The sequence below is a fragment of the Hippoglossus stenolepis genome, chromosome 24 (genome assembly GCF_022539355.2).
Source record: "Hippoglossus stenolepis isolate QCI-W04-F060 chromosome 24, HSTE1.2, whole genome shotgun sequence".
NCBI lineage: Eukaryota > Metazoa > Chordata > Actinopteri > Pleuronectiformes > Pleuronectidae > Hippoglossus > Hippoglossus stenolepis.
Window position 1 is genome coordinate 3,736,934 of NC_061506.1, and position 12,708 is coordinate 3,749,641.

General features: G+C 44.8%; 1 protein-coding gene across 12 annotated transcripts in view; it reads right to left on the bottom strand.

The window, feature by feature from the left end:
• Nucleotides 1-12,708, bottom strand: part of LOC118103148 (R3H domain-containing protein 1) — a 37,929-nt gene that overhangs the window by 16,018 nt on the left and 9,203 nt on the right. For 4 of the 12 annotated variants that reach the window (XM_035149756.2, XM_035149759.2, XM_047339084.1 and 1 more), the window contains 11 exons: nucleotides 10,110-10,308; nucleotides 7,385-7,402; nucleotides 6,679-6,768; nucleotides 3,683-3,806; nucleotides 1,915-1,993; nucleotides 1,558-1,617; nucleotides 1,332-1,472; nucleotides 975-1,083; nucleotides 733-828; nucleotides 358-383; nucleotides 87-140 (listed from right to left, as the gene is read on the bottom strand). In XM_035149756.2, coding sequence (XP_035005647.1) covers nucleotides 87-140; nucleotides 358-383; nucleotides 733-828; nucleotides 975-1,083; nucleotides 1,332-1,472; nucleotides 1,558-1,617; nucleotides 1,915-1,993; nucleotides 3,683-3,806; nucleotides 6,679-6,768; nucleotides 7,385-7,402; nucleotides 10,110-10,268 — 956 coding nt within the window. In that variant the 5' untranslated portion in view covers nucleotides 10,269-10,308. Of the gene's footprint in view, nucleotides 1-86; nucleotides 141-357; nucleotides 384-732; nucleotides 829-974; nucleotides 1,084-1,331; nucleotides 1,473-1,557; nucleotides 1,618-1,914; nucleotides 1,994-3,682; nucleotides 4,410-6,678; nucleotides 6,769-7,384; nucleotides 7,403-10,109; nucleotides 10,309-12,708 lie in introns of those variants that run through there. The other 8 variants (XR_004694822.2, XM_035149762.2, XM_035149754.2 and 5 more) reach the window with 5 other exon arrangements.

Below are 12,708 nucleotides of genomic sequence, written 5' to 3' on the forward strand. Positions count from 1 at the left end.
CGATTCACAGGGTTCTCGCCCCCCGCCAGCCTGCGGTGCAGTCTCTGAAAGGGGCTGAATGATGTGTGACGAAAGGGTGGGCCTACCTGAACATTTGCCGCCTCTGTTGGGTGCTCATGCATGCGTCTTCATCCTGCGCGCTGGAGGGAGGAGAGAGCTGTTACGGAACAGGCGGTGACACAATGAGACATCCACCATTTTAAAAAACATGACAGAGCCGACGCTGTTCCGACAGGAAAACCCACACAAGTGATTCGTTTCAAAGTGAAGAGGTTCAAAAAGATGCTCAATTAACAATTCATGCAGGAGGTGAAGGGAAGCTGGTGTTAATGTGATCAATGCAGTTTAACAGCTTACCTTCTATCTAGTATATAGTGATCTACCTGTGGGGGGAAAAGACAATTACAGTCAGTTAAAGAAGTTGAGTTAATTCAAAACATTTAAGGTCTTCTTAAAGCTACGTTTCCAAAAAATCTTGTGTCCTTATGGATTCGATTCTATAATATTTATCAATATATTTAATACATTTTACATTTAATAGCAGTTGCTTTGAAGCCAGTACAACTGCCTGCAGGTCTACAAAGGGGAGCTAACCGTCTAGAAATTCATAAATCCAGCAGTGGTAATTGGTAGCAAGAAATCTACAGAATTTGCACATGAATAGAAATGACACAAAGATTTGTGCAACATGGCGCCCCACCCCCCCAGCCCGCCTACACTAACAGCTCTCACATCATGTGCAAATATCCTTTCTCTGGCTCGCTGGTACTCCTCCTCCCGCTCCTCCATCGATTTGCTCCTCTTGTCAGCTTTCAAACGCATTCGAATCTGGCAAGGACACACCACACACACACACACACATGCTTCTTTAGCAGCTATGTATGGGACGCCAGATTGTCCCACTCTTACCAACATGTCAGAAATGAAAGTGACAGCTTGGTAGAGGAAAAAAAAAAAAATTCCCCAACACCCACCGTGCTGTCTTCACGATCAAAGCTGGAGTTGTCTCGTTTGAGAATGTAGCGTTTCTGAAAATCGTCCGCCCTGTCATCCTTGATGTGCTCGGAGAATTTCTGATCGGGTCTGTCGGGGGGGGAATTCACAGGAGTTTTTAGTGGCAGCTTCATTCCAGGCAGATGCTGACAGCAACATATGCTAAGTAACGAGGAAGGGCTGGAAAATAACTCATCTGTCAACTGACTTTAGCAGCTAAGGCTACAGCACATTTACCACCATTTAACAGGTAAAACGATATTATTATGTCTCCTTCAAGTGTCTGATATGTTATTTATGCTCAGAGTTTGTAGGTGAATCAGGAAAGAGAGGCTCACATTCTAGTGTTGGTGGTTTTGTTGATAACCACTGATTTTCCACTGGGATCCACATTGTGGTCCATTCCAAAGTAGGCTGCCACTCGGTGTAACAGCATCCTATGGTAAGGCGTCATGGGTGGAAACTTTCTCTTTTGACTTCTAGGGAGGGAAATAGAAATGTTTTATGTAATTATGAAATACACCCATACAAGACCAAACAGTTGTTTCAGTGAATATTTCTTACTCGTTATTGCTGATGAAGTCCAAGATGTCCTGTTCCAGTTTCAGAAGCATGCTCCGATCCCTGGAAAAACAAAACGTGTGAGCAGGTTTCTGCTGCCACACTAAAAGCTCGAGGGCCTTTCAAACTCATCAATGTTTAGTTACTACTCATAACAACAGAAAGGGCTTGGTCACACCAGGAAGTAGCACAACAACATTCATCCAGGAGTTCTAACAGAATGTGAGGATCTAGAAGGAGAGTTGTGTTTTAAAGTTGTGTGAGATTGTGGCCTCAGTTTGTTGAAAAGGTGTGTTTCACAGTAAACTGCTGGTGTGAGCCTTTAGGGGGTCGGTGCTTGAAGGTTAATGTTGAACATACTTGGGGTTGCCCTTCAGTGTGTTGACCAGGAACTCATGGAGATCTATGCCAGTTGAATCTGTGTAGTCTTGACTGGAATCTGAAAAGAGAACCGTTTCAAGTGATCAAAATAATGCAGCTCATTTCTAAAAAGCAGATTCCATGTTAATTGTCCCCTGCGCACTAAGAACTTGTGCACACTACTGCGAGACAACTATCCTTCAAATACCAGAGAAGAACGCTGTGTTCCCAGTAACACTGGGCGAGGCAGATGCCTGTGAATGGTGATGTGGTGCAGTGATGCCAAATTTAGCTGCAAACTTGTAATAAGACCTACCAGTGTGAACAAAATGCACAGAAACCAGTATATAGCTGCCATTGTTGTCATTGTTTCCGGTAAATGCTCATTACACAAAGCTACAGCGGGCGAAGGGAAGTCATTGTTTCCCAAATGCTCCGTATTGCACACTGACAAACATCTGCATTCGTGTGGACAGGGCGTAAAGAAGGAATCTTCATGAGCTCAAACCTCCTGATTTATCGAGCAGTTCCTCATCTGAACCTTCTCAATATGGTTTCCTCTCTATGAATAATAAAGAACTGTTCCACCTCGTTAACTCCCCCGAATTAATGATAAACTGCTAATGAAACGCCCGTTATGAATATTGATATGCAAATCAAGCAGCCTGTCATTCAGCGCTCTGTGAGTGACGAAATAAAAGTCGCACTACACTTCGGTAAAAGAGAAACTTCACCATGTGACCAATACGCAGAAGGAAAAGAGAGAGAGAGAAGTGTGGCAGCTTGAATCAGCAGCAGTGAGCGCTGAGGTGGACGGGTAACGACGTTGACACCGGAAGAAAAAACATGTTCCCGTGTGCCAAACAGAAGAATAGGAGCCGTCAGTGGGAGTCGGGAGACGCCGGCGCTCACTCCCCTTCTGTGGGTGTCTGCTTTCTATAATTGGAGGCTGCCTCATCAGGAGTGTTGCTCCACAGAGGGAAGCAGACACCTTTATACGCCTGTGGGAATCTGTATAATTGCTTCACACCTTGAGCTTGTCGCAATTAACTGAATCACGCCAATTATCGGCCCATAATGAGATATCATTTCAAATGGAGAAGTGCTTTTGGTCAAACCGGAGGGCACGGCGCCAGAGGAGAAAAAAAAAAAATGTTTAGGATCGGATTTTCCTCGTGACAAGGTAAAGGATGTAATTATTAGAAGGCTGTAATTTGTCTGAGTGACAAGGATTGTATGATAAGTATCATTAAAGCATTTGGCTTCATTTCCACACTTTGCCATCAGATACCCTGTCACCATGATATAATGGATTATATGTATTACATTAACGGTGCACGCCACAATTTCCTACATATGAATTCCAAATTCTGGATGTAGGAAAAGCACATGCACTTTTCCAGCTGCTTTTTGGGAGTAAGCAATGTTTATAAATGAGGCCCCAGGTGCTTGTGATGTAAAGAAAGCTGAGGTGTTAATGGAAATATTTCAGCTCCCGTCCGCGCAGAAGTAAATCAGTTTCGGTCTCATCAGGACTTTATGAAAGATTTTAACCGTAAAAAAATCAAACCAAACTTGTATAAAATAGATTTAAATTCATCTTTCACCGAAGGTTCAAGGACATGAATGTTTAAAATGCATCGGAATGAGAAGTCAAGGTTACGATATGCAGGAAAAAATTCTAATATAGCAAATAGAAACCCCCCAAAAAAATCTACATGTATTTTGGAGATGAATAGTGCAGCGTGGGTTTAATATCATTTCTCACCTCTCGACAGCCTTTTCCTCTGCGTTTTCTCAGGTTTGTCCACCTTGTCAGAGACGTCCTCTTTCTCGGCTTGGTCCTGCGTTCCTCGTTCTTCCTTTTCAAAGGGCTGGAGAAGGAATCCATCCTGTTCGAGGAGGGGGAAATATAACCAATTTAAAAAAGGTGCGCGTTTGGTGGAATGTGTGAATTTCACCAAGTCCAACAGTGTCAGCATTTTTGAGGACGTCAAAAGATAAACGTGACCCAGGACTCTTCTGATCAATGAGCAGACGCAAGATATTAATTTAGAAAGGAGGTATTTTAATATGAGGCATTTCATTCTCCATGATCTTGCCTGAGGTTCGAGGTTAATTAGAGAATAGCTCGGAAAAAAAGAGGCCACTGTAAGACACCTAATAAACTCTCCTGGTTTATCTTCGAAAACCTGTTTCCTGCCTGGCAATAATGCGCCTGCGTCCATTAATTCCAAATCACTATGGCAATTAATCTGCCAGATTAGCTTGTTTTTATTAAGCCACCTGAATAATACATGAATCAGAGCCTGAAATCAAACAACACAGCACATTTTCATTGGATAAAACTTCATCAGAATGAGGAGTTTCACTGTAATCCCAAACCCAAAAATAAAGAAATGAATTCAAGAAGATCAACTGTGCTGAAGTCGGGTCTGGATGCTTTGAGAGATCTATTAAAAATGGCCTTGTTCACACACACACACACACACACACACACACACACACACACACACACACACACACACACACACACACACACACACACACACACACACACACACACACACACACACACACACACACACACACACACACACACACACACACACACACACACACACACACACCTCAGAGCAGGATCTGATTTGCTTTTCAGGCGACTCCACAAAGCCTGAAAAGGAAAGCTGAATAGAGGAGAGGGGTTGCCGGTGCACGGTAAGTGGATTAAACACAACTCTGGAAAGCTAACATCAGAGCGAGAGCGTGTGTGTTTTAAGAGAGAGAAGTGAATGAATGAAGGCGTGAGAGAAGGGGGTGACCCAGTGGTTGGGAGAGCAGCTCAGAGCCCAAAAAGGTCACGAGTTTGATCCCGGTAACAGCTGCGGAGCCAGATAATGAGACGCTACGTTCTCCTTCATTTTAAGACGCGGTGATTATATGTGAAAATGTAATATGCTAATGAGAAGCGTGACTGACTAATTGCCTGAGCGAGTCTGGGAGAAAGTGAAAATTAGTCTAGGATTGCGTGTTGTGGAAGTGACAGCGACTTTGTATATATGTGTGTGTGTGTTTTTCAAAGCAAAGGGATTTCTCCCCCTGCTTCTCCTGGCATGAAGCGGTGATGTTTGCTACTTAATGCCACCCTCGGCATCACGTGGACGCCGCCCGGTTGATGTGCAGCTGTTGCGAGCTGCCTCATTTGTTTCCTGACATCCATTTACCTTCAGATAAAAGAGGAACAGCGGGAAAATGATGGCCTTCTGAATACGTAATGAATGTGCTGTCAGTCTGAAACAAAAAAGTACGCTGTGTATTCAGACACCCGCGACTATTGGGCCGTTGATTCCAGCTGACAGCCCGGCGTGCATTGTAAGGGTGGTGGTGGATGTGGAGACGCACAACCTTTAGATCCATACAGGCCTTTTTTCCTCATATTTTGACAGAGGCGACAATGGTGTAAAATGGTGAACGGGAAATGTTTCGATTTGACTGAGAATCTGTGATCTTCCAGCTGCATGTGTACTCCACTAATGTGTTTCCCCCCCCCCTCCTCCTCTTTCTTTATTGCTTTACCTCATCCCCTCTAGGTTAGTTTGCCGCAGAAGGAGTCTCGACTCCGGGCCCAATAACAGTAGCGGGGGAAATATCAGGAGTATTCAATTAGAGCGCTCCACAGCCCTCTGTAGCTGACGTGTGGAAATTGTAATTTCCTGGACATGATTGATGGCAGTAATACAAGACGTCGTGTGAGTGCAGACGATGCGAGACTGTTGTGGGAATAACACCCGCCCTCTGGTTATGGAGCTCGGTGCTGACTGGCTGAAACGCCGGGAACAGACTCACCTGTGTGTGTGTGTGTGGTGAGTGAAAGCATGCCGGGAGCTGTGCAGAGTGGCATGTAATGGACTAAGTTTGATCGGCGAAGGGGGGGGGCTTTGTACGGGCATGGGTGTAAAGAGAAGAGTTGAATTAGCAGAGTAACGACCGGCTCGCCGTTGGTGCTCCACGCTTTCTGTTTTGATGATGGTGATGTTTTCATCAGGCGGTCCCGGCCAGGTATTTAATCATAGCTGTCAGACGAAGGACACTAATCAAGCATCAGAGGTCTACCTGCTCGGTTATAATGAGCTGGAAGGGAGAACTGGTCCAGGGTCAGCATAACAGTGCGCTGCATGTGGGCCTGAGCTTAACATATTGGGCTGAGGTGTCGGGGAAGCAGCTACTTCACACTGGGCTCGATGAGATGAAGGTAAATTGAAGAAAAGGAAACATCTACTAAATATGAACAGAGTGTGGTTTCAATAAGAGAGGTGCCAGAATCAAATTTTCAATTTTTAAAAATTATTTTAACTTTTAAGAAATACTATAGGAGCTGAAAGGTAAAACTACCTTCACCATGATTCCCTTAATCAAAGGATTAAAGAAATATGGTTTTGTTCCAACTCAGCTTAGAGTAAAAAAAAGCTAAATAAATTCCCAATTTTTACACTCATACACATTTACTGTTTTAATGATGTAAAATGTATACATTTCATTTTTTTACTTGCTAATGTTAGCATTGCAAGTTGTGGACGGTACAGCGAGAGCTTTACAGGCAAAGAGCCTGATTCTCTGGTCCTAGTTCTGCCTGTTTGACCGATAAGTAAACTGGAGCAATAGTTATTGCAATAGATGGCGGTTTCAACACAATGCATTGGAAACGGGGTTCACCAGGACATCTCCAATGTGAATGCACTCTGGGTATTTACGGAGACTGTTTACCTGAGGTGCTGCTGAAGGCTCAGGAATAGGGCAAGGGAAGGACTCTTCACACACTGCCAGGCTCCGCACCAGCTTTAGCCTGGTGTTGGACTAAGGGGGGGTGCAGGTAGGTGGGTAAAGTTAAAACCATGCACACACACACTCGCACAACTGCATCAATATCATCACGCATCACAGTGACAAGCCAAAGTAAAAGAGAAAACAGCCAGCGAGCACAATCAAGTCTTGCAAGCAAAAATCATACAGATTCAATATTTCACATTTTTCGCTGACAAATCTTGTTCCACAGAGCTTTCCGCCGCTGAGATGCAGATCTGTGGCTGCAGATTCTCTCCGATAACTTAATCAGAACAATCTTAAGTCAAAGAAACGGAGTAAGCGTTTTCACATAAACCGAATCCTCGTCATATTTTTCCTGAGGGAACATCAACAGCAATGCAGCAAGCACACAGGATATGTCCATTTCAAACTATCTGTGTTCTCAGGCACAGCTCAGATGTCAGACTTCACTTCACTTAATGGCATCTCAATATATTATACTGGAGGAATTTTATACATCCGCAGCAATGTGTACGATGACAACTTGCTTGACAGGAAACACAGGTACAACAACTTCCAACTCAATCCAAGCAAACAACGCAACCCAAGTGCACATGAGACGCGTTCGGAGCATCCTCGCACAACATGCATTTCGAGCGTACCGTACCTTGGAGTACTTCACAGGCTGTCCATAGGAAGGGGAGGGGTGCAGGGAAGAAGTGCACAGGAAAAACAAATCAAACAAACCACAGAAGTTTGGAAGTGGGAAATGAGGATTGAAACTTTTTTGTAAAAAGTGGAGAAGTTTGAATTAAATATGACTGGCCTACATTTTGTGCATTCACGCACTACTAGCTCTGCAAAAGAGCAGAAACAATTCAAGACGGCGACAAAAAAAAAATATCATCCCGAACTGCCTGCGTTTTAATGTTTGTTCCTAAAGTGAAACATTTTAGAGGCATTGATCTGGCAAAAAAAAAAGAAAGAAAGAAAATCCTCTTTGCAGCTTGAAATCTCAAGTTGAACATTCACAATTTCCTGGGAGCATGAATTAATTTCTGCAGAGCATATGGTACCAAAGCGGTTGCACTGTAGGGCCACTTTCTCTCCCTCTTTCTCTCTCTCTCACACGGAGCAGAAAACAAAAGCCAGACATTTGGCTGCGAGCGCGTCAGGTCAGTTCTATGCGCAGATCCCGGCTCCATTTAGCTGTCATGTGAATCAGACCCAGGCGCTGGGGGTGAGATGCAGAGAGCAGAGAGAAACCAGCCGCCCAACAGTGTGTGAGACAGCTCGGTGCCTCTGCGCTTTACGCACTAGTGGCTTTGTGTGTCTGTGTGTGTGTGTGTGTGTGTGTGTTGTGTACGTATAAACAGAAGGTCTCTCAGTAAGTGCACAGGGGGGACCTGGCAGGAGCCATTTCAGTCTAAATTGTAACAGAGCCCAGTCCTCTGATTCCTAATCCCAACATGTATCCACACACACTCATGCACACGGAGCTCTGTCCTTCCCACCTGTCCTCTAAAAATCAAAAGGACAACCCCTCCCCTCCCTCATTGAGCTTGAGGCCAAAGAACGCCTATAAAAAAACCTGAAATGGACCACTGCTCGCCCGTCTCCAGCGCCTGTGACCTGCCGCACCCCTTTTTTGTAGCAGGTAATGTGGATGTGGAGGTGGTGGTGGTGGGGGGAGAGGACTGGGACCGTGAGTGCACCGCTACACCGGCTAATTGAGTGGCGTGGGGCCGGTGGGGAATGAACAATGCCGGCAGGAGATAAAGGAATGGGAAAAAGGGGGGAGAGGGAAAGGGCTGAAGTCAGCAGAAGTAGGGCAGCCACCAGCCACCTGTCCTGCTGCAGAGGACGGAGCTGGAGGCAGATGGTGGCAAAGTCACCCAGTCCTTTGTAACCCCCTCCTTTCTCCTCTGTCGGAATGCTATTCTGCATCCCCCTGTTCCTTCTCCTCATTCCCTACCTCCTCCCTTTCTCCCACAATGAGGTGTTCAGGCGTTTAACCGTCGCCCGTACGCAGAGCGGCAGAATTAGATTCACTTCCTCTGCGGTGAGAAATTACGATCAGAAAGGTCAGGGGCTTCAGAGCCGTCAGCATATGTTGGCATATCCCATGGACACGGTCTAATCATGCCAGGGTGCGATTTAGGAGAAGGAGCAGATGAGTGGTAAGTAGTTAGATAGCCTACATCTGGGGAGGTCACAAGAAACACCACAGGGGGCTCGGACATAAACTACATCAATTAAAAGGAGAGAGTTGAGCTGGTAGTTAAAACTATATATTTTTGTCTTGAGAATAATGATAAATGGAGGAGAAATCAATCTTAATTCTTATTTTTCCTTTTGCTCCTGCTGACATTTTCTCCAACACCATCATGCTCCTCTACCTCCCTCCTCCTCTACCAAACTCTCAACTCATCCCTCCCCTCCTTTCTCCTCCTGCGTCCCCTCCCCTCTCGACTGCGACTCCCCCATGCTGGTGTCATTCTGTTCCCCGGGCTAGCGCAGACACAGGAAGTTGGTCGATAAGCCAGGATTTGGGCTCCAGATTATCTGCTTGCCTGGCTCCCTCGCTCTGCCTGCCTCCAACCACAAGGCCAGATTGGCCTGAATCCTATTTTTAGGCTGCGGCCAGAGAGACAAGCCTTTTCCTTTCCTGGATTTTTTGTTTCCTTGACCACACTTGAGGAATTGTTTGGCCACTTTTGCTTTTTTTTTAGCGTCCATTCCTCTGTGGACTGAAACCAGTCTGCACAGGCTTTACTTTAAAAAAGGCAAATTAACAAGTGAATATTTTCTGCGGTCCCCAAGCACATTTGTTGCAGTGACATAGTGACCTAATTAATTAGCAATTTATTTGAGAGTGATCTCAGCTGTCCAGGATCCCCAGTAGAGTACTGCCTAAATGTCTCCCATGGAGGATACATGAGATTCACACGACCAGATGATTTTTACAACAGCAGCGAGGAGCCTCTCTCTCTCTCCCTCTCGCTGACTGACCTTGTGGGAAAGTAGAGTCGTGCGCCACATTATTATTTCAGTCTGTGCACACTCTACTTTTCAGGAATAATTTTGCCCGCTGAAGCAGCCGGGAGAATCATCTCCAGTGCTGCAGGTGACAGGAGATCCCGGAGGCAGTTTGTGTTTGACGCTGACTGTTACTGAATCTTCATGGAGACGAGTTTGGAGAAAAAGTGGAATTATTTGGTAAAGTGTCAACTGTCCTCAGCTCGGTCCGGGTTCGGTCAGGCTGCTGACATCTGGAACCCGACACTTGCTTTAACACAAGTGCCCAATCATTCTGGCCAGTGGGACGAGGAACTGTCTTCAGAGTGAACATGAATCTCATTGAGTTGCAGGAGACGTCACTGTTTTCTTACCTGTGCGTCCCTTTTACTGTTGCTGCCCTGCTCATCTCTGCAGCTCTGGCTCGGGTCTGAAACCTCAGACTTGGCGGCGTTGTCGTTTGGAGACGACGCCGGGTCGGTGGCCTCGGAAACCTTCGTCGCTTCACTGTCGGCGGTATCGGACATTCTCATTGCAAAGTCTTACTGGGAGGTGCTGGCGAGTAGAGAGAACCTGAAAGGAAGGGGTATGTCTGTAAGGGGCCATGTTCTTGGAAGAAAAAGTTTGAGACTGCACTTGAATCGGAAAATACTGAGTGATACAGTACAAATATGACAAAGATATTGTTTTTTATTGAGGAACCATGTCAGAATACATAAGTTGCATTATAGTTTGTCCACCAGAGTTTATTTTTCAACTGTAATCCTGTAAATACAAGCATCACATTGCACATTTTCATAGAGTGAATCCGATTTATTGTTTCAGAAATACAACTTAATAACAAGCAAATTATTTTAGCAAATTCTGAATTAAAGAGATTGAAAGGCACGAGTTAAAAACAAGTGTAAAAGCAGCTTTCTGTGAGTACACAATAAAAAAATAACAACAGACGTGGAGGCATCATCATCTTCATGTTTCTTCTCCTTGACGCTGTGACAGATGGAAAAGTTCAGAATTATGCACTTTTCTAATAAGAATTGCGTATTAATTGATAGCTACGACAATGTGGGCCAACATTTTGACAGTGGGTGAATCTATGTGGTCGGCATTAAGGTGATAAAATAGTTAATACATTGATTTACTAGCTGATAATGCAGAAGTAATAAATGAAACTTACTTGCTCATCATTTGTGGCTGTCCACTTCTTGGCTTGAGGAGTGTTTAACATCTGCATGCATCCACCCACTGCCTTTTGAAAGAGGAAGCTATAATACTGCAGAAGTAAAGACACTGGTTTGCCTCGAGTAAAGATACGAATTTCCCAGAGAGCAGCCGAGCAAATATGTTTGTGTCACACATGACAAGTGGCTGTTCGTCCCTTAAGAGCTGAGACATGGAGCAGGAGTCGCTGTCTTTAAAAAACAGGTTCAACTAATAACTTTAATAATGGCTCCATATGTAAATAGGATTCAGCCATTAACAGAGAACAAGGCAGCAGTGTCATCAACCCTGTCTGTGGTCGTCAGTCACTGGTTCTCTTTCACAACTCTGCAGCTGTTCAGAGAGACAATGGACGCGACTGGACAACACGCAGCAGGACGGTTTGCTCCTATGAGATCACACAGATTTAGATTAGTTTTCGTTTCCACTCCTACTCACGATTTATTAATTTTGAATTTATCGTCACTTGGTATTAAACTGGTGTAAAATATGATTTGTTAGGTACTTTATTAAATTGTGTTTTCATTTGGTTAACATCCCAAAAGAGATCTTTCTTTTTAATTCCTGGAACAAAACTATATTATAGCTAAAATCCTCAGTGTATATGTCGTAAACTTTAATTCTGCTGAAGAAAAGGAATAGTTTCCAAAATTAAATAACTTCACGTTGTTACTGAACGTGTAACATGATTTGCTTTGCACCTATGGCCTGTTGTAGGAATTATCTGTGTAATACTGTGACCTCCCTGTGTTGAAGTCGTGGTGCGAGTTCACCCTGCTGATATGCCCTCATTATGCAGTTAGGCCCCATGCAGTGAAACACACACACACACACACACACACACACACAGACACACAAGGAGGGAGGGCAGACATCTGGTACATGAGAGCTATGATTAATAGGTTAATTAGAAACGGGCTCATCAAATTCACTTTGTACATCAAAAACTGGATCCGCACATGACAGCGCTTACTCGAGTGTGTACGTGACTGGCTGCGTGTGCGTTTTCAGCCCTCGCCAATCAGCGGGGCCTCAACCCATTTGCCCGGCAGTGATCAGAGTCATTTTCCTATCTGATCGCTGAGCCGCAAAGTGGCCGGCTGAGACCTGATTGTTTATCTCCGTCCCAGAAGAGCTGAGACAGCGAGCGGGAGGCGCTCTCTTTAAAAAAGGTGGCATCCAATTCCTCTGTGTCGGAGCAATTGACTTTGAGTGAGGTCCGCTGCCTGGCAAATGTTCCGCTCAGCCAATGCCGCGCGAGGCTCGGAGGTTAGCGCCAATGTAGCTTGGCGGTGGCGAGTCAGATGTTGAATTTCAATGACCTGTCAGAGGTTTGACAAAAGCAACACCAGCTGCTGCTTTACATTATTTTTACATTCTGAAAGAAAACAGCTTAATACTCCAGAGTGCCGCGCACGCCTCTGAATATTTAGTGTCTGTTGCTGACATTTTGATGAGTGAAGTCTCTCGAGTCACTCGCTTGAAGATTTGCAATATTGGACAGATATTTTCAAGAGCCGGGCTTGTGATGGATAGCTATTTTGTCCCTCACCGAATCATTCATTCTCCCAAACACATTTTATCATGAGACTGGAGTGTTGGACTACATTTGGCTCCGGACTTTGATGCATTCGAGTTTCACCGTCTCATCTCTCAAGGCTGAGGTAATTGCACTGTGTGCCTGTTTGGAATCCCTGATGTTTTGCCTGCATAAGTAATATGGATCATCATTTGATCCTTACTGTTACATTA